This window comes from Mixophyes fleayi, chromosome 6 (genome assembly GCF_038048845.1).
Source record: "Mixophyes fleayi isolate aMixFle1 chromosome 6, aMixFle1.hap1, whole genome shotgun sequence".
In the NCBI taxonomy this organism is placed as follows: domain Eukaryota; kingdom Metazoa; phylum Chordata; class Amphibia; order Anura; family Limnodynastidae; genus Mixophyes; species Mixophyes fleayi.
Genome location: NC_134407.1, coordinates 41205515 through 41226972, shown reverse-complemented (window position 1 = coordinate 41226972; position 21458 = coordinate 41205515). Strand labels below are relative to the sequence as shown.

At 40.9% G+C, this 21458-nt stretch overlaps 1 protein-coding gene across 2 annotated transcripts in view; it reads right to left on the bottom strand.

Annotated features, from left to right (window-relative positions):
* CCDC6 (coiled-coil domain containing 6) overlaps positions 1 to 14098 on the bottom strand; it is a 40519-nt gene extending 26421 nt beyond the window's left edge. For both annotated transcript variants that reach the window (XM_075216347.1, XM_075216348.1), the window contains exon 1: positions 13735 to 14098. In XM_075216347.1, the coding sequence (XP_075072448.1) occupies positions 13735 to 13992 (258 nt within the window). In that variant the 5' untranslated portion in view covers positions 13993 to 14098. The remainder of the gene's footprint in view (positions 1 to 13734) is intronic.
* Positions 14099 to 21458: the final 7360 nt, after the last annotated feature.

Below are 21458 nucleotides of genomic sequence, written 5' to 3'. Positions count from 1 at the left end.
CTTCTTTTTGGGAGGGGGGGGGGGGGGCACACAGTGTGTATGTGTGTTTAGGAATTTATCATGTAAGCTCTACTGGGGCAGGGTCTGATGTAAATGATTATATGCTATCTGTAGAGAGCTGCGTATTATGATTGGCACTGTATAAATAAATCAATAATAATTTCAATAAATGGACCCATTACCATTATACTACGATCACCTGTGGGTCCCAATATTAACCAAGAATCCAAATAACGGGGGTACCAAGAAAGAGCTCCAGCGGTTTTCAGAGCATGGTTGTTTATCTTTCTGAAAGGCCGTGGGGTGACGTTTTGCACCCTACCATAGATGCTCCAGCCACACACTGACCAAACTAAGCTGGTTCTGCTATGACAGAGGAAACCCACACTACATATATTCTTGTATATAGATACCTGGTTGAAGAATATGCTGGTGACCACATTACCTGATTTTTATTTAACTTTTTTCATTTACAGAACTTATCCCATGGATATTCTGCACATAGCACATACAACGGAATACGTTGAAATGAACGGGAAAGGCTCAGTGACACTTGTGTTCCAGAATATATCAACCGCAGGTAACGCACATGTCTAACATGTTTCTGTGTGTTAATGTGTTTTCACATGCGGTTGGCACTTGCAGTTTTTAAGTAAGCGCAACACCAGTGGATAACCGGACTAGGGGATTACCTCTTCCTCTTGGTCATTACTAATGCATGTGGTCGGCTTATCTGTTTACGAGTTGAATCATCAACACGGCTACGTGCGATTGTTTTTACTTAGCAGACGCAAAGATAAGAGACGTGGAGAGAATAGGACAACGCATATTATTTTATCCAGTAAAACTATTTTGTTTTTGTTGATGAAATATTGAAAGTTACTAACCACTGTTAACAAAAATAATATATCTGGTTATAAAATGGCTATTTTTTTGGCACGCCTTTCTGTCCTCAGAAGCAGACCCATCAGAAATGTGCTATTACAATGGAAGTCACACAGACAGAACAGTTTGTACATTACAGCCTGCCCATATTCAGACAGCTCGCAAGTATCTTTCAGTACAGTCATCATTCACTGAATGGAGCGTTTTGCACAGTAACTGGGATCTGCTCTTCATCCATTCCAGTATAATTTGATGAGTAGCACTAATGGACACTGTGCCAAGAGAAATGATTCATGTTTGGGAGGAGGGGAGCAAATGCAGAGCCTGTTTCTCAGCCGTCCACCTTTATTATTTATACAGCTCCTTGTTTTAAAAGCATCCAACTCACTCCTCGGCTTCTTAGGGCCCATTTAATGATCTGATTTCAGAAGATTTATAAAAGGAGCCCTGAGCAATATTATCAATTTCTGGCACACTGTACAATATCAATGATGCAGCAACAATCTCTACAGGCATTTTCAGCCACGTAAATTAGGCTTTTATTCCAATGAGGTTCTCTAAGTTTCCTTCCAAATCCATTTGTTGTAATTGGTAAAGGCAGTGGGGATTTTAGCAGAAAGAAACAATTGTGTTTAACTTAAATTTTGGCTTTTCTTTCTCTTCGCTTTCTAATCCTATTCCTTGTAGGTCTGCAGCCTGTGGTTAAATGCACTAACATAGCTTGGAGCTCAATCCATAGGCAATCAGCTACAGCCTGCTATAGAGAGAGGACAGAAATATCATTATACTACAAAATATTCATGTTTGGCTCCAAAACCTGACATGTAGGTTTGCCAGTGGTGTATTCGGCTATTACAAAGAATATACTGATTAGGCAGAAAGGTGAACTTATGGTGGATAAGAGTCTACATGGTTAGATAGCCAAGGATGTTTTATCAAAGTACAGAGCATTGATGACTTAAATATCCCACTAGTAAACATACAGGAGAATCGATCTGCTCTGTGATAAGTTGTGATAAAAGTTGATATATTTACATAAGTGAGAGGCACAAAGGCTAGTGATTAACTTAAGATTTATTTAAAAAAAATAAAAAAAAATAAAAAAAAGATGGTGTCAAAATAGATTTGTAGATTTTTAGATCTAGTTTAACATATTAATTACATATCTGTAAAGAATAACTTCGGTATGTCTACTCAAAAACATATGTACACAATTTAGACAAAATCATTAAAAATAGTACACTTAAGAGTCAATATTGCCATTCCCATCCATGTTCTGAAACTTTAACCCCTGCATTTATCAAGACCCTAAACTGTGGGGTGGGGTGTGCTCAATTCATTTAAAATAGGAGGTAGTTTCAAGCGTTTAAAAAAAAAAAAAAAAAAAGCCCATCTTATGATTTTTTGAGGAACATCTGTATTTATTTTATTCCCACACGGGCCGTTTATTTTCTCCTCCCAGGTTAAATCACTGTCTTTAGGATGTATTGAATGACCCTCAAGAAGAATCTTCGTTTTATACCATGTAGCACTTTTAAAGCAAAAATAAAAAGGTGTGATTTCAATGTGTCAGATAATAAAACCTTCCCAAAATTTTATGCATAATAATTTATGTATGGATTATTCTATCCAAACCCTTCAAAAAGCGCAAAGCAGTTTGTTTTTAAACAATGCTAAAGTTGGGGGGTGATCCTGTATCCACATTTGCAGAATACTCCGAGCCACAGCAGAAATGATTAGGAACAGTTTCCTGCATCTCCTGGTTAATCTCAAGGATGTATTAATTATTGACAAAACGGCCCACTCTGTGGTACAAATTGCAACAGATAAGTAGACACAAATTGTTGTACCAGTTTCCAAAGGCATTTACAGAAGAGACCTGTGCATGACATTTGATCACGTATTTAATTCTGATCATATGCCTGCGATAAGGGGGGGTGGGAGCTATCCTCTGATATATATTGTATAATATTTTTACTATGTAAAATAGCTGTGAACGTGGAGGTTCTCTTTGTTGTGTTTGTGTTATTCTTTTTAAAAAATGTTTCCACAAAAAAACAAATATATGGAATTATCCTTTAAAAAGATAATGCAGTAAAAATAAAATATGTATTTTCTAACTTTGCAGTTCTTATTTATCAGTATGCTGTTAGCAAGTGTGAAAACAATATCAAAATTATTCTGTACAAAGAACATTACTCTCCATACCTAAGTATAAGGAAATATTATTAAATATATAAGTACATTTTATATCAAGCAAAGTAAGCTCTTCGGTGTATATATTTTAGTTTCAGTAAAAATGTCCTTCAAACCGTTCTGAAATGTTGTAACTCTTACATGAGACCTCAGTGCAACGCTGGTGCTATGTAAAGATTTCTTATAGCATAACATGTATAGGACAAAAATCATGTTTGCCTGTTGCATTAAAAACTAGAATACAGAGGAAATGTGTAACATTTCTCAGGATTGTTTCTACTGCTAAACCGCCCCAATGTTTTTAAGGTGCCTCCATGTTCTATATATTTTATGCGTTTGAACAATGTACTGTATCCTTGTGCCAAAAATCTAAATGACTCAGCAAGCTCGCTGACATCATTACATATTCACAAAAGGTGCAACTTTAGCAGCTAGCACGCCAGATTGCCAGTCTGTCAACATCGTCCGCAGCCAAGTCACATGGAACTACATACACTGGAGACTATGACAGGCTTAGTATTGTGGGAGGGGGAATATACCAATATTCTACGGGATGCAATTTATTCTCAAGTAAAATACATATTTCAGCAAATACACATCTAGCCAGTATCGAATAAGAAATAGCACAATTGCATTTGCTTAAATGTGCCTATTATAGGGGGAATTTATATATTCTAAACTTCATTCATTCTTTTCTTCTGTACAGACTGAGCAGATTTTGGTTATGTACCCCCAACCCTTTCCTAGTAACATCAGACCCACTCCCTGAACATGCCAAGCTCTGGCATTATGAGAAGATTATCACACATGAATAAGATTGACAAGAGGGTTTAAGAGCAGAAAAGGGGATTATGGGACAGAGACAAGAACTGCTCAGACTCTGCAAGGAGATTAGGTAACATGTCTACTAAAGCTAGGAAAAATCCTCTAAAATTAATATTATATAGTCGTGACTTAATATTTATATTAAACTAATAGACATGGAAAATATAAAAATAGGTTTAATGTGCCTGTCAGCAAAAGGATGAGGGATGTATTGAAAATTTTAGCAAAATACTTTATTGCAGAGCGTCCAATATACTAAACAGTATTATACTTAGCAGCACCACTCTCTACATCCAGAACTAGGAAACTCAAAGCCAAGTGACCGCACACAGTCCACTCAGCACTTTATGGCAGTTAATGGCTAAGTATAACTTTCTTCTTGTAGTGCACACAAGCAAAGGGCAGTCTCTCTCCTACGGCCAGCAAGAAGCATTGATGGCAATTTTTTTGGAGGTGATCCTTCACAGTATATGAAGTGTTACAAGGTTCTTCTATTGGATACTTTTACAAATAACGTAATAACCCTGAAATGAACGTTACAAAAATATCAGATACCAATGATTTAAAGATTCACAACATTTAGTCAGTACTATACAATGTAAGCAGCACGCACAGAGAAATAACAATTACTTTATTTAAATACAAGCAATGGTATAGAACTTGCTTAAAAGAGTTTACACTCTAAAAGGATAGGAACAAGAGCCAACACACTAACTGGGGTATATTCAATTGTTGGCGTTACAGCCAAAATTAACGCGCCCCACACACTATTACCGTCATTACGGTAATAGTGCGTGTAAATACCGGTATTACGGTACTTTTCTCATTGGATTTCAGCGCGCGGCTCAGGGAGCTGCGCGCTGAAATCCGTCTATTACCGCAATACCGGTAATAGTTTTTCCGCGGCGGAAACCGCAGACAATTGAATATGTCCCAAGTTCTATTCATCTGAAATCACACAGACCCATCACACTAAAGAGTTACATGGGAGCTAGTAAGGTAATACTTCCTACGCCATACACTTATATATGCTGGCCACGCAGGCATCACTTTAATTATTCAATATAATCATTTTCAAACAAATAGTGGAGAGAACGGCTATGTTAGCTGGTGACAATGAGAAACGCTCTCCTCTGGTCAACAAAATTATTCAGAAAAATGACCAAAATGTGTAATGTTTTTTACAATGAAGCTGCAGTGATTGTTCAGTAACAAGATTTATACATTGTGTTAATATATCACTTCCACATTATTGACTGTGTGGGATGATGTTTGTTTCCATACAAACGGGAAACTATAAATCTGATCAGTGCACCAGCAGACAGACAGTTTAAAAATGGTCATTCAATATGTGCGGTCGCAGCTGAGATATTACCGTGTGCCGTTGTCAGGGCTCACAGTAGACTGATCCTGGACATAGAGGCTTGTGGTTCAACTGGAGCTTGAAGTACACCAAGTACAGACAGTCCAGTCCTCGTACTGATCTATTAATCCCCATTCTGAAAGAATAATTACTAAGTGGCAGAGATGCTCTACACATGCATTAATAAATAATAAGTAGTGCTGTTACTTCTTATCACTTGTTGTCTACTCATCAGTAAATTATTAAACTTCACACTAAATTGTTGCCATTTACTATAACGGCACTTTCATCCAAATAGAATTAAACCCACTAGCCACATTTGCATGCAGAGAGTTAGGCAACATACATTGCTGCTGGGAACCATTTACTCGTGTAGTTCTTGCAGACTAAAAAGCTGTTTTCTGCAAATAAATATTACACCTTCTTTAATTATTATAAATGACCACTCATTGTAATAAGGACAAAAATGTGCAACTTTCTGTATCACTGCATTACTGCTACGCCAAAGGGCCCTTACCCCCTGCTGTTGAATTAAACACCAGTGAGGCCAATGGCCATTGAGTGTCTACACTTAAAGGGGAGCTGGTACCAATGAAGTGCACTCACTTCAGCACAAGTAAATGGAGACGGGAGAACCAGTGTAACGCAAATGCTCCCGACAGCAAGTGTAAGTGGGTATGGGGGTGGGGGGTGGCCAAGAGCTGTGGATTAATATTGTGAGTGTGTGGGGGGCTGGGGGTTTAATAACAAAACAGCAGAACATTTTTTAAGCAGTAGAAAATCCTTGAAATACATAACACATACGTGAAGGACGAGCACATATTTGTTCTGGACAAATTAAATGTAAATGTCTGAAATAGGCCTCAATAATTGTAACATATGAGATGGACAGCTACTTTCATTACCCCGGAAATCTCGTCCCCGCACCCCTGTTTAAGAACCACTGCGCTAGGTGTTTGGTTGTTATTTAAACCGGCACTGCATAACCTAGCAGTAAATCAGCTCGAAAAGGGAAGGTAATCACAAGCTTAAAGCAAACAATTGCATCACAAATTCAGACTTTACAGGAAAAAAAAAATGACATCTACCTTGTGGGTAGAGATATACAAAATGTTACACTGTAGGCCAAGAGCCTTTTCTGCAGAATATAAAGAGGCCGTATCTAGAGAGCTGCAGGTAAAAATAAAAAATTCTAATGACTGTATAAAAATATTCTTCCTATAGGACTTTACTAGTTCAAGCTGATTTGCTAACAGTATAAAAAAAAAGGTAAAGTTCCATTATTGGCCTTGTCTTCGCCATAATCCCCTGGTCTCCCGAGCTCTCTCGTCAATGCATTCATAACACCATAGCTCGAGGGCCAGTTCTAATGGTAATGATGGTGAGTGACATCATTGGGGACACACGTATATGACATTACTGGAGGTGTATGGAAATATGACATTTTTATGGCAATTTTACTTAGTTGATAGCAGTCCCTTGAAAACCAATACAAATGACTGTAATAAACATACAATCTCTTGAGCTACGTTTCAGCTATTCTGAAGAGCAGTAAAGGTCTTACTGGTTCAGCTTTTCCCTGAAGCAGATTTGGCTGGCTAAAATGAGCTGTTGCACAAAAGGTAATAAACTATGCCAACTAGAAAAGATTCAGGCTTTAATATTCTCCACAGCCCCCATTCAGACAACATTGAGAAAATGAAGAATTACGGCTTACAATCAATAGCTAAGCAGATAGATATCATGACTATATTCCAACCTGTCTGAAACGAGATTCTGTGCAGACATGCAAACAATAACCACATCAGATTAAAGTCCATCCCCAGGGTTTGGTAGGAGAATAACAACTGTTGCCTGGAGAGAAACGGTGGAAGGTGTAAACACATATCAAAAAAACAAACCCTCATTTAAAAATGGTTCTGGTTGCTTGTGTTTTAAATCATGGGTGAGTTGTGGGGGCCCCAGAGGAAACCAACGTGCAATTATGCCCACCAGGGAGAGTGGGGTGCTTTATTAAATTTAACAATTTATTAAAGGGGAGTTGGTCTTTATGTATATGGTTAACACTGCTCCAAAGCAGAGTGCAGGGGGCCAGGAGTGAGCTTTATGTATGATGGAGCCATAATTACATATAAGCCCAACAACAGCAGATGTAATACTGAAAGGACCAGATAACATTTGTAGAGGAGACACACCCTACTAGTTTGTAGTGCAGTACACTATAGGGGGTGTTAATGATTGTTACATTCTATCTGAAGTTGGCGAAGACCAGGATGTTTTTCTTTTCTTTTTGAACTGTGCATGCACAGGAACCATGTGGCTTTAATACACCAAGCAGCATCCCTTTTATTCAATGTATGGAGTCCAGCTCAGCACATCAACATGTGAAACGTGCATTAAAAGCACTAAGACTGTTGATGTGATATTCATGCAATCAGCATAACTCCAATCAAGTCACCTAATCTGTCTGAGCGTATAATAAGCACATCTACGCTTTTGATGCGATTCTCACACATTTTTGATGCACTGAGAAGACCTGCGTTCATTGAATTGAATGGAGCCATGCATGTGTCTTCACTTTCTTTTGCACGTATAACTCACCTATCTGCTAGCAGTCATGGAGACGCCGGTCAAAGTTTGATTTCAAAGAATAACAATTGAATGACTTTAACAGAACTATGATGTGTGTAGTTATTCACTAAAGTGCATGTATACACTGAAGGAGCCACATGGACAACCCTCTAACCTTGAATCTCATTAATGGCTTAAAACAATACACTTAATCAAATACACAGACACTTATCTGTAATAAACAAATATGACAAAGCAATAAGGAGCTAGGGGCCAAACTCGGAGGGCCCATAACTTGCATATTTTAAAAAGACAACTGTAATAAATATAGGTGATTAATGTTATCAATAACTGTCTGTGCAACAAAAGGCAACAAAGTTAATTTGGGCATAATGCCCCAAGATGTGGAGTGTTACTGAGCCTGAAAAACAGTGATCTATTGAGAACTATGATTAATACTGTATTATTGTATTTTGAATCATCTATAAGGACATCTAAATCTGTACTATAAGTACCAACATTGCAGTCCTCATAGGGCCCAATAGTAATTATTTTGAGGACTGTCTGGTGACATAACACAAAGAAGCAACTTGCAACCTTCCTTATAGAGTGTATAACAAAAATGGAGGTAAAGCCTTAAATTGCTCCCCCCTGAGCATAACCCGAGTTCCTAACTCTGCTGAACACCCTCTGCTTTCATGTTAATGGAACAAAATAAAGTTAATATTTCACAAAATCAAGATATAGCTCTTTACATGCAAAGACATAACTGATAACATAGCAAACAAGTTCAAACTTCTAGTGAAAGACTGGGCAAACCCAAAGTTTTCTTTATCTCAAAACCTTCCCTTGTTTACATCTAACCTCTGTGTGCCAATCAATATAAACTGCTCAGGGAAGGTTCCCATCCCAAGAGCCATAGATAAGATAAGGTCATCCCTTAAGATTATATGAAAGGCGGTTTCACCTTCAGGGAAATAGGCTAATTGCATGTTGAACTAAACATAGTTAAGATGTTGATCCAGAAAAAAAAAAAAAAAAATCAAATTGTCAATTCTTATGCCAAAAAACCATTTAACATGGACTAGAATAGAATTATGGAACTATATAGAATAATTTAACTGAATGTAACAACCGTAAACAAGGTTAATAATTTCCTGACTTGGAAAAAAAGTACTTGTTAGTTAACTCCAAGGAGCAACTACTTGATTGCCCGTGCAAGTAAAGTATACTAGTTACGTTAGAAAACATGTTAATTATAGAGTACTTTAGCAATTCTTGCTCAACACATTAAGCTTTTCCTCAACATAAGCACATTTAGACATCACTACAGTTTGATCAAAGTTCAGTGTGCATAACATGTTGCAAATAAGAAAGAATTCGAAACCGCCACATATAGTACATGGGCAACAGTACGTGGGCACCCCATCTAGTATGTATGCCAATTTAAGCCGCACCTACTGCTAACAGGTGCATAAAACCAAGCATATAGCCATGTAACCTGCACATTCAAATATTAGCAGTAGAATGGGTCGTACTGGAGAGTTCAGTGACTTTCAACATGGCACTGTCATTTCTGCCCCGGTAAACTGTAAGTGCTGTTACTGTGAAGTGGAAACGTCTAGGAGCAACAATAGCTCAGCCGCGATGCGATATTCCAGACAAGCTCACAGAATGAGACCTCCGGGTCCTGAAGCGCAGAGCACGTATAAATTGTCTGTCCTCATTTGTAGAACTCCCTCAAGCGTTCTGGAAGCAACATCAGCACTAGAACCGTTCGTCGGGAGCTTCATGGATTGGGTTTCCATGGCAGAGTAGCCACACACGTCTCAGATCAACATTAGCAATTGCCAAACGTCAAATGGAGTGGTGTAAGCACACCGCCATTGGACTCTGGAGCAGTGGAAACGTATTGTCTGGAGTGACAAATCATACCTCACCATTGGAAAGTCTGACAAGAGAAACTGGGTTTGGTAGATCATAATCATCATTTATTTATATAGCGCCAACATATTCCGTAGCGCCAGGAGAATGCTTCCTACCTGAATGTGTACTGCCAACTGTAAAGTTTGGAAGTAGGAGGAATAATGGTCTGAGCTCTTTTTCATGATTTGCCCTGGGACCCTTCCTTCCTGTGAGGGGGAATCTTAATACTACACCATACAATGACAATCTAGAGATTTGTGTGCTTCCAACTTCGTGGAAACAGTTTGCAGAAGGTCATTTTCTGTTTTAGCATGATAATACCCCAGTGCACAAAGCAAGGTTTCCAAGGTTTGATGTGGAAGAACTTGACTGGCCTGCACAGATCCCTAACTTGAACCCCATCAAGCACATTTGGGATGAATTGGAACGCCGATGGCAAGCCAGGTCTTATCACTAAACATTTGTGCCCAACCTCACTAATGCTCTTCTGGCTGATTGGATGAAAATCCCCACAGCCACGTTACAAAATCTAGTGGAAAGCCAGGAGAGGGGAGGTTGTTATAGCAGCGAGACAACTCTATATTAATGCCCATGATCTTGGAATGAAATGTGAAGTTCGGGTGGGTGTTCACATACTTTTGGTCATGTAGTATATATTACAGAAAATAAAATGGGTAAATTTTCAGATGTAGAGAGCAATAATATATGAGATAAACTTATAAAGTATTCTCGGATACCCTTTTAACAAAGTAAAAAGACAAATGGTACCATTGGCATGCAGAACTTTAATTCCTAAAAGAAGACTATAAACATTCAGATTACTGAACAGTAATATATGCACAAGGGTGGTCAGTTTGGAAAGCTCCGATTTGTTCGTCAGTCAGGGCAAACAGTCAGATGGCATTGGGCTCTATTTAATGCAATGACCACACATACATAGCAATAACTGGCTGACCATTTTCGGCCAGGTTCAGTTGAAATCTCTCTCTGCCATCTGTACTTGCCAGTAAACTGCAAACCACCATTTTGGTCTAAATTTACCCAACTGGCTAAGAAAAGATACAGAACAATAAACTCCCATTTTGTGGATTGAGCTACATGCCATAAAACAGCTACACGATGTGGGAGATTATTCACAGATTTATCACCCACATTCAAAATACTTTCCAAGATAAAATGTTTCTGAAAAGAGAACTTCATTGTATTCCCAAGCTGGCTGAGTGAGCATTTCAACCCAAGCGCAAAATTCTAAAAGGCGTTGGCTCAACAGGAGAAAATGAGTAATAGACAGGCATTATACCTATCCAAATTTCACTAGAATGAAAACAAAGCTGACTCAATAATGTAATATCTAGCCATCTTTGGTCAAGGTCATTCATTTGGGAAGGATATTATTAACAATAGCATGACAAACTATTACTACAAAATTGATGATCACTACAGAGTATTTTGTTGATGGGAGCAAAGTTCACTGATGTGTTTATATATACATATACATTCAGTAATGAGAGTAATGAAAGTGCTACATTTCTCCTTTGATAGATTATGTATTTTGAGTTGTTTTGACATATGTCACTTATAGTAACAAATACTAAACAGTATCTGTGGATAAACAATACTTAGCCCTAATACAAACGGACGACTGTTAAAACACACTTCACACAGCAGGGACAAATCTCCCATTAATGAATGCAAGGTGTGTAATGACATTTCTATGGCAAAGTCATTTACAGCCCTAGCTTAGTTCTTCTGAAAACAAGAACCAAAACATGTAATAAAAGTAGGTAATTAATCGGTCAAATTAGCTACATTAAAGTGGTGGTAGCAGACATATTGCGCAATAGAAATGCTTGTCATACCAAATGTGAAATGTAGCCTAAAAAGCAAGGTATGATTCAGCAGATTCTGGTGAAGATACAGCTGAGTCATAAATTGTTCCATAACACTCTTCACAGATACTACTACTGATAAATACTACTTTCATGTCCACACTGTTCATGGTATTGAAGTAATTCATGACACAAACGACATGTAATGGATCAAATTAAGTCTGGTAAACATGTGTACATGTCACACTTAAGCAAATAAGCAATGAAATTATGTTCTAAAACTTTAATTTCAATATATGCAGCAAAGTACCAACCACCGAACATGTATAAATACATGCCTCTACTCTTATGCAAGTGTTTACTTCTACTTAGATGAGAAAGTACATACCACAGACAAACACAGTGATCGTAGATCAGTCAACATAAATTTAAAATAAACACTTTACAAAATGTATATCAAGCTATTTTGAATATTTAGAAAATGTTACCACTATGCTGAAACCTGAAAACGGTATCAATAGATATGGGTATATCGGTTGCTATCCACAATGAGGTTGCCAAGCTCAAAAAAGAAATAACCTAGTACAATATAACGTGTGGGATGCGCCACAATATATCTATATTAGAAAATACTACTAATAGTACTATTTAGAATATTGTCTATGAATAAACAATATTCAAAAGCTCTTAAATCAGTGAAGGGCAACGAGTCTTCTCCTGTGGCCCCCAGCACCTACCTGCTTTATTGTCAAATTAGTTTGTTATAGCTTCTAACATTGACATGTTATTACACGTGTATTTTTTTTATTAAATGTATTGTTTCAACGTATTACAGGGATAAAGGGTCACATGCGGCCATTGTGGAAACTTAAAGGGCTATACCATGTGCCCAAGCATGACTTAAATGCCATCATATTGTATGATCAGATTCACAAAAACTGCAGACCAATAATAAAAACCTAGGCAATAAATAAAATACCTGTATATCCCACTAGCATTTCCTCCAGGTTTCCAGCCACTGCAACAAGATGAATGGAGGAGCCCGGGAACAAACATCTGTATGTAGCAGCCCCCTGAGCCGAGGGGAGGGGCGCGGGCAGAGTAACTTTAAAGCCATTTCTTTTTTTATAATGCTGCTCTAGATACACACTTCAGGGTAATCCTACCAGTCAGTATTAACCTTTACATTATCATCTTAATTTTTATTTCAGCTCCATGACAAGATTCTCACCTGTCATTCTCATTCAACACACCAATCCAAAGCTTGCGCTGCAATAAGGCTATGGAAGATACACATACAAAGGACGAAGCATCCATTAAATAAAAGATAACATATCTTATGTTCTTCCATTTCCGAATAATTTAATTGCTGGACATATAAGCGTACATCACATGGTACAGCCATAAACACATTTTTAGCAATGATGTTTTGTCAAGTCAGTCATGATCACATCATACAAATAACAACTGTGATCCTGAACAGAAGTGCGCAACCTGAGGGACGGGACCCCAATTGGGGTCCCCAGATTGTCACATATATCCTACACTCTACAGGAAACAGCATTTTCTGGGGCTCCCATAACACTAGTACAATGATTCTTTTGGGTCACAAAACAATACCACACTGACACTTTGGGTCACAACTAGAAAAACACAGAAGGAAGCCAACATACATCACTCATGAATCTGTTGACTTTGCCGTCCTAGACATTTTGTAATATGATTGATTTGACCCTCTACAATTGATTGCACTGGATAGATAGTAAACTAAATAGATTTTTGACAATTTGATTAAGAAAAATAATTTCACAAACTGAGGAGTACATGGCCTGTAGTCTCTGGAAAGCCCAAACAGAATGAAAACTAAGCTCTGCTCAGCAGGAAAACATGGCTTTGATGCTGGAATAGGCAAGTAGTGGACCCTATGGCGTGAGCTGTGGCTAACTGAAGCAGAGTTGGGCAACCTGACAGTTTCCAGCTGTTGTGGAACTACAAATCCCAACATGCCATGCAAGCCTCTGTGACAGGGCATGCTGGGATTTGTAGCTCCACCAACTGCTGGACATGCTGGCGGAGCATGCAGTGAGGGCACCAGGTGACGCCCGTCACTCCAGCCATGCAGGCTGGTACAGTACTTACAATAGTGACGCTGGCTTTGCGCAGGTCCCGGTTTTCCTCCTGCAGCGCTTTGCACTTCAGCTTGTAGGTCTCCAGCTCGATCTTCAGCACTTTGTTCTCCTGCTGCAGCGAGGCCAGGCGGTTCGTCAGCTCTTCCAGGCGGAACGACGAGATGACGATGCCCGACTTCCCGGAAGAAGCCGCCGAGGACGAGGTCTGCATGGCGGCCGAGCTGTTACCTGCTCCGTCCGTGTCACTCTCGCTGGCACTGTCCGCCATCACCGCGGCTTGCTGGGAGAGGGAGGGAGATGACTCACACCAGGCGTAGCAGCGGCGGCTAGACACACTCGCCCACTAAGTGAGCACACACTGCACTGCGCACACTCTCCCAGACACAGAGTGGGCCGAGCCAAGAGGGAGCTACATGTGACTCTCTAACCACGCCGCTTAGTCACAGCGACACCCACAGGGCACGGCGGGACTGACATCCCTAGTGTAGCAATAGAGCTCTAGCCAACATGACACAGCCAATTCCACATCATGATAATGTTCGGCTTATGTTTTTATATGTTGAACTGCGCTGAATACATTAGGTCAGTGTATTCCAAACTGTTTCAGTTCAAGGCACCCTTAGTGCCTCCATATTTTTTTCAAGGCACCCCTAAGCCAAAATAATTACCAAGTAATCCCCCGCCTTGCTTACCACTGCCCCTGGTCGAGGCACCCTTGTGAGATTGCCGAGGCACCCCAGGGAGCTGCGTCACACAGTTTGGGAACCACTGCATTAGGTAATCATAAAGTTTAATATAAAGTATTTCAGCACAGTGAAAAATTGGACATGGTTTTCCACCATTATTATTATTATTATTATTATTAGTAGTAGTAACATTATTATTAATTAAATGCATCATGCTGGGCAGAGGTGCAACTAGCTAGCTGTGGGTCCTGGCGCAAAGACCTGGGGAGGAGAGAACTGGGGGCTCCATTATCTCCATGGCCGCTGGTGCATCAATGGTAGTTATGCCACTGATGCCGGTGCTACTCTGGGTACCCCGGCGAAGTGACCCCTCTATTGCGATCTAGTTTCCCTACTTACCGGCAGCCTAGTGCTGCAGGTGAAAGAAGGAACCCCCTCTATTGCGATCTAGTTTCCCTACTTACCGGCAGCCTAGTGCTGCAGGTGAAAGGAGGAACTTGTGCACAGCACTTCCACTGTAACGGATTCTGCGAAGCCGAAGAGGCTTCAGCAGAAACCCATAGGAAAATAAAGATAAAGACATTCTGAGATGATGTTATCTTTCTGCGCAATGCAAAAATTGCAAAAACAAACATAAAGTGGGTTATGTCAGGAGAATTTTTTAATTTCTCCTGAAATAAGCCCTTGATGCATTCTGCGATGGCCATTTAATGGAGAAAACTGTTGTTTTCTCTGTTTTAATGGCTCATCGTACTTTGATGTATTAAAGTAATTTCATCGTTTTCTAATAAGCATTGTCTATGCGATTTTTGTGGTCCCAAAGCACAAGTAATTTATTTAGCAAAAGTATAACAGTTCAAATAAATATGTACAGTACAGCCGATACATGATACATACGCTGTCCCTGCTGCGCTCTGCTGGATCCAGCTAGACAGTCCTTCAGTCCTGAAGACTGTGGTCAGAGTGACTGACTAGCTGATTCCAGGGAGCAGCATATATACATTTGGAGTTATAGTAAATAGAATACAGGTGACTTGGCAAGTTTCCATAGGTTCAGGCTTCAGGAAGGTCCAGTGTAATGCAGTCCATAGGTCAGTTCAAACAACCCCCTCCAAGGGTGGGGGTTAGCTTTCCAATGGTGGGGGTCAGCTCTCCAGATGATGAATACTAATTTTCCCGCCAAGAGAGCGAGTAACGGAGCAGGGGAAGAAAGGTGAGGAGATCAAGCATGGAGAGAAGGTTAGGTGGATGGCTGGTAGGCTTTGAGGAAGAGATGAGTTTTAAGTGCTTGTTGGAAGGTGCACAAATTGGGATACAGTTGGATGGAACGTGGAAGGTCATTCCAGTGGAGGGGAGCAGCCCTGAAGAAATCTTGGATTCTGGAGAGGGATGAGGTGATCAGAGTGGAGGACAGGCGACGGTCATTGGCCGATCGCAGGGAACGGGATGGAGTGTAAATGGAGAGGACATAGGAGATGTATGGGGCAGTGGAGTAGTGGAGTGGGAGAGGGCCTTGTAGGTGAGAGTGAGGAGTTTGAAAAGGATTCTGTAGGGGAAGGGTAGCAAGTATAAGGCAAAGAGAGGAGGCAGAAGAGGAGCAGCGTGAGAAAAAGATGAGTCTCGCAGCCGCGTTCAGTATAGACCTAAGGGGGCGGGCGCGGTGGGAGAAGGGAAGGCCGGTGAGGAGAAGGTTAAAAATTAATAGTGAAATGTTTGCAAGTATGAAGAGACTTGGTTGAGCCGAAGTGCAAAGATGTTAAAATGGTGGAGAAGAGATTGCAGTTGATCAGATGAAAGTGTGGGGAAAGATAGGGGAAAGGAGAAGACTAACCACACCTCATTGTTCAATTCCAAGCCTTAAGTTGTGTATTAATTGGAACCTATAGTGTTAGAATCATTTACATCTCTAAATTTCGAAATAACCATAGATTAATTTGTGTTAAAAGTATTTTTTTTTAGCTTTTTTATGTTCTGAAAGAATTATATTTATATTCAGATGAGGAAAGTTATTACTAATGCATGATTTTTACTTCCTATACAGTCTTCTTTTTATGCCTTAGAGCAGCTGATGAGTACTATTGATATGGTATTCTGTTCAGGAGTGGTCCATGATCATAAGCTAATAATTATAGGAAAACTCAAATATGAGCATTATAATAGATTAGATTTGCTTAGTGTTTGTCACAGTTTCCAATGAAAAAGGATTGTCCACCACTGATTCAGACAAAATAGTTATATACATATGTATCACATAGTTTAAGGTATTTTTAATTAGCTCAGCCCAAGTTATTGCAAAATAAAAAGTAATTGGGATCCTGAGAATAGAACATGACCGCAAAATTAAAATTGGTTTGTTGTTTTTTATACAAAAAAATACAGTTGTTGCCAGCACTTATCCTTAACACTGTATATATGTGTGTATCTAGCAAAATGAAAGTGTGAGGTACTGGTTCATATTTTGATCAAATTATTTAAGCCTGCATCTTAGCTTCAAGGGCACCTCATTATATGCAGGTCCTACAGTGATGTGATTTGCTGTGAAATGCGTCATTTGCCCTGTCAGCTGCGACAAAATTACACAATGGTGGCCATCTTCTCAGCCTGTGCACAGAGGCAAATACAGGAGACCCTGCTCTGCAAAGACCGAACACCCACTGGAAACATGCTGTTAGTCCACATAGCCGCCACCCTCGCCCTCTCCCTGCCCACGCCGGCCGACTTGGTGTCCAAAAAAGCCCTTGGTGCAGCTTTTGTTGCTACCAGGAATATCCATACATCGGGTCATGGCTTCAGAACACCGGCAGTGCTGAGGTGTCCTCCATTCTTGAGGAACGTATCCTTGGTGCAGACCTCGGCGCTGACCTGCAGGAAACCGGCTGCGTGCTTTCCATTGGGGATGGTATTGCCCGTGTGCCCGGGGCGCACAGACGGCCGCATCACATGACACGGGATGCGGGCGCGTCATTGTTGAAGCGGCCACATCGCGTGTCATGTGATGCGGCCGCCTGTGCGCTGACGCGGCCGCATCTCGTGTCATTAGATGCAGCCGCCGTTAAAAATCCTGTGAAAGTGAATTCGGAGGGCGGCCGGCCGGCCTCCCGTCCAGCCCTAATAGCGGTGAGTCTGAGCGGCCCGGGTGGCTGATGCCCCCCTGCCCAGCCCCCCCCCCTGCCGCTCTCCCAGTCATTGAAACACAAACTAGAGTTGTGTCCGTTTAAATCCCAACAAATGTGATCTCCATCACTGATGGGCAGATCGTCTTGGAGACTGAACTGTTCTACAAGGGTATCCGGAAGGAAGGTTATCACATCCTATCGCTTCTTTGAGTGTCTTATGGCTGGCTCCTCCACCTCTTCAGTCATAGAGACTCAATTATTATGTCCTCATGACGGCTCTGCTGAAAGTGAATTGTGTCACTGTATTATTATTTTTTTGCATGTAAAGCCCTATTGATTTAGAAGTATAAAAAAGGCAAACAAGGGATATAAGATTGTTTCTATTTTAATTCAAATGCTTTTTATAAGGTTTTATCTATTATTTACTATTGTGGAACTACATTTTATAAAGGGCCATGGCTTCCATGGCATGCTGGTGCTTGTAGTTCTAAAAGGGACAGCATGCCCAAGCAGTCAATGGCTGATGGCCTTGCTGGAATTTGTAATTCCACAATAGTATTTAATCTAATTATCACTTTACACTTTTATCAGGTCACTCAGCACCATTGGTGCTAGGAAGAGCACCGCGCTGGGCAGGCTGGGGCATGTTTCATATTAACGACAAGGGAACGTCATGCTGTTGGTCTCACTGTTACAGTGTGAACATCCTGGCAAGGCCTGCTGCTGGTTTCTCCATAATTTTTGTTCCCCTACTTTGGATGATCCAGACCTCCAGTTCTCACTGTGGGAGTGGTAGCTTGGTCAGGGAGCAGTTCATCCACCATGTTGTAATCCGATGTGATATCCAGATGAATAGGGGGAACCCACTTGGCTTTATTTAAGAATATGCTGGTTACACGTAAGTTCATCCTGATAAGATTTTTATTCACGGAGGTAGCAATGATGTGATTAATAAGACTAAATAAACCCCCAAAGTACCATTCACCTAAACAGTTCACACTAGCACACTACATCTTAAATGTTGAAATTGACAGATGGGAAAGATGGTGACTGTCAGACCGATCTCGTTACACTAACTATGCCCCTATATCAAGGGGGCATGCTACACTTACACTTGTGCATGACCTTATTGCCTGAAGTTGAACATATATGTTCCTGATCTGTCTCTCCAGGTGTAAGTGCTGCAAGTACAAGTCAATTTACCCTCTAATTATTGCCAAATTTGCAGTGCATGCTTGGGCGTTTAGTTCCACTTGTTGAAAATAAAAAAAATGTCAAAAACATATAGATATTTTTTTTTTTAAATAAGCCATAAAATAAATGTATTTTTAAACTATCCCCATGATAAATGGTGTTTTTCATACTCCCCCTGTCAGTGTCTCCTTTTACCACTAAGGTTTTGAATTCTATGCTTTCTAAGGCAAATTGCACAAGTCTTTTTTGGGTCTGACATCAATCTTTCTGTGAGGGACTTACCTGGGTACAGCGCATCCAGGAGGTCCCTCGGCGCTCGGCCGAAGTATTCACCGGCGCCTGTGGAGATGACTGGGCCGGGGAGCCAATCAGCACTCCCCGCTCGATCGTTTAAACTTTGGCGCCGCTGCGAGCCAATCTAGACTCGCTGCGGCGTTACGTTGAGACGCACTGATGTCATTGGGCATGGCGAACCAGGGTCTATTTAAGGCGTCTGCGTCGGCAAAGAGAAAGCAGAGAGGACGTCGTGGGACTTGTGGAGAGAGACAGCAGCAGCAGCAGTGGACCAGCTGCGGAGACAGAGAGCCCTTGTTAGGGCTAGTAGTGAGTCTGTCCCCTGAAGACCTGGTGAGTTCCAGCAGAGGAGACGGCGGTAGCTCGGTGAGGACGGCGGCAGAGCAGCGGCAGTTCAGTGAGGACAGCGGCGGGAAGAAGACCTACGCAGAGGTAGTACGAGGCACTTTTGGGGCAGGTAAGGCCTTACAAAGGCACCTCTTCTCCCGGGTCCACACACGCACCCTGCACATACTCTATTAATAAAGTTCTTTCTTCTGTCACCGAGCATTAGGCCCGTTCTGCATACTAGGCGTTAGACCTGAGCCTCAAGTTAGGTGGCACTGTTAGGAAGTACCGGCCAGTAGTAAGGCACTAGGCCCCATAGGTGTTCTTTTGTAATTGTCTGTGCTTGTGGGGATTAGTTACAGCATCACACAGCTAGGGTAGAACACACAGTAGTTGTTCCGGTTCGTAGGTCCCTGGGGTTACGCAGGGATCCTGAGGCAGTGATTGGGCTTCTCACTGGCAGTGCAGCACATCCCTCTTGTGTTCCAGGGGCTCGTCCCGTGGTTCCAATTGGGTGCCCAAGACTGAGTCCCGGCATGGTAACAGTGGGCATGAGGTGGATTGCAGTTTATGCGGTCTTTCCCTCTCATTAGCCCCCCCACACTTCCAGTGTTTTCCCCCTAAGCACAATGATTTGACTTCAGTTTGGGTGCTTTCCTTAGGCTCTGCTCCCTCTAGATGATGTTACTGTTTTCACTTTTGGATATATTGTTTGAAAAACAGGGGTTAACAAAACTGTGCTCTGTAAGTTTTCTGAATCTGCCAGAAGTACCTGTGTACTTCCTATTTAATCAAGCAGTTGGACATAGTCACCTGTACTCCTCTTACAAGATCATATTACTATGCAGGGATGTTGTGTGTTTGTGGTAAGTTTGTTTGTGTTAATTTATGTGTACTGTACATTCAAGTGTAGAAGATCCATTGTCGGGTAATTTACAGAAGTTTGAAACCATAGAGGGAAACCTCAGCTGTAGTTTTCATGCAGAATTAATTCTTACTTTTCTATGTATGTCATCCCATGCACATAGGGCTCCTATGTGTACCAGAATTCACGTGACTGTGCCCTGTCTTTTGTCTTTGCCACTGGATATTTTCACTAATAATGATTTTCCTGAACTTCGGACTCTTGTTGCATTAAATAAACATAGATTGTAGCAATAATAGATTTGAGACTGGAACAAAAGCAAGGAGTTGGTTTTATGTGCAAAGTTCATTACAAATGAGTATCCTTGTTTCAAAAATGTAGGCGCTCTTGTCGTACCTCATTATTTTATGGTGCTAAAAAATACCTCTATTAATAGCTTTTATTTATAGAGCAACACTATAATACGCAGTGCTGTACACAGAACCTACCACACAATCTAGAATCCTTTTGTTTTGTCGGCAGCCAATCAACCTACCAGTAATGGTAGTGTTGATACTGTGTAAAGAAACACATGCAAACACCGGCAGAACATGCAATCTCAAAACAGATAGGGAGCTGGTCGCAATTAAAACCAGGACTCTGCAAGGCGTTAAGGCAGCAATGCTAACCAATGTGCCACTGGGCTGACCATAACACCATATCTTTATATTTTTATAACCCAATATTCCTTATCAAAAAATTTAGGGGATTTTACAAAGCTCCAAATAAACAGGATGGTAAGCTCTATTCCTCCTTTAAATTATGTTTGTGATAGTATTGACTTATAAATCACAACTACCTGCAAAACATGCATTGGTCAGGTACCCTCCCTCAACAGCTCTCCACTTGTAGTATCCACCATAATATGTTTTGAGGCCCCTACAACTGACAGAGTCTGTTACTACATTAAGTTAACTTACAATACAAAGTCAATTCTGGTTAGTAGTTCATACTTGCCCACTCTCCTGGGATGTCCGGGAGACTCCCGAACTCCAGGTAGGTTTCCTGGACTCCCAGGAGAGCAGGCGCATCTCCCACATCCTGCAAGTTGGTAGCCAAAATGATGCGATTCACCGCACCCTGCCCCTTAACGCCATCCCAGGATCTAACGGAGGCCAACTAAAGAAATTCGGCAAGTATGTAGTAGTTGTGAAGGAGCTCAATTTCTGTATCTGTGCATGTCGACCAGTGATTATGGGGGGTGGAGCTTAAG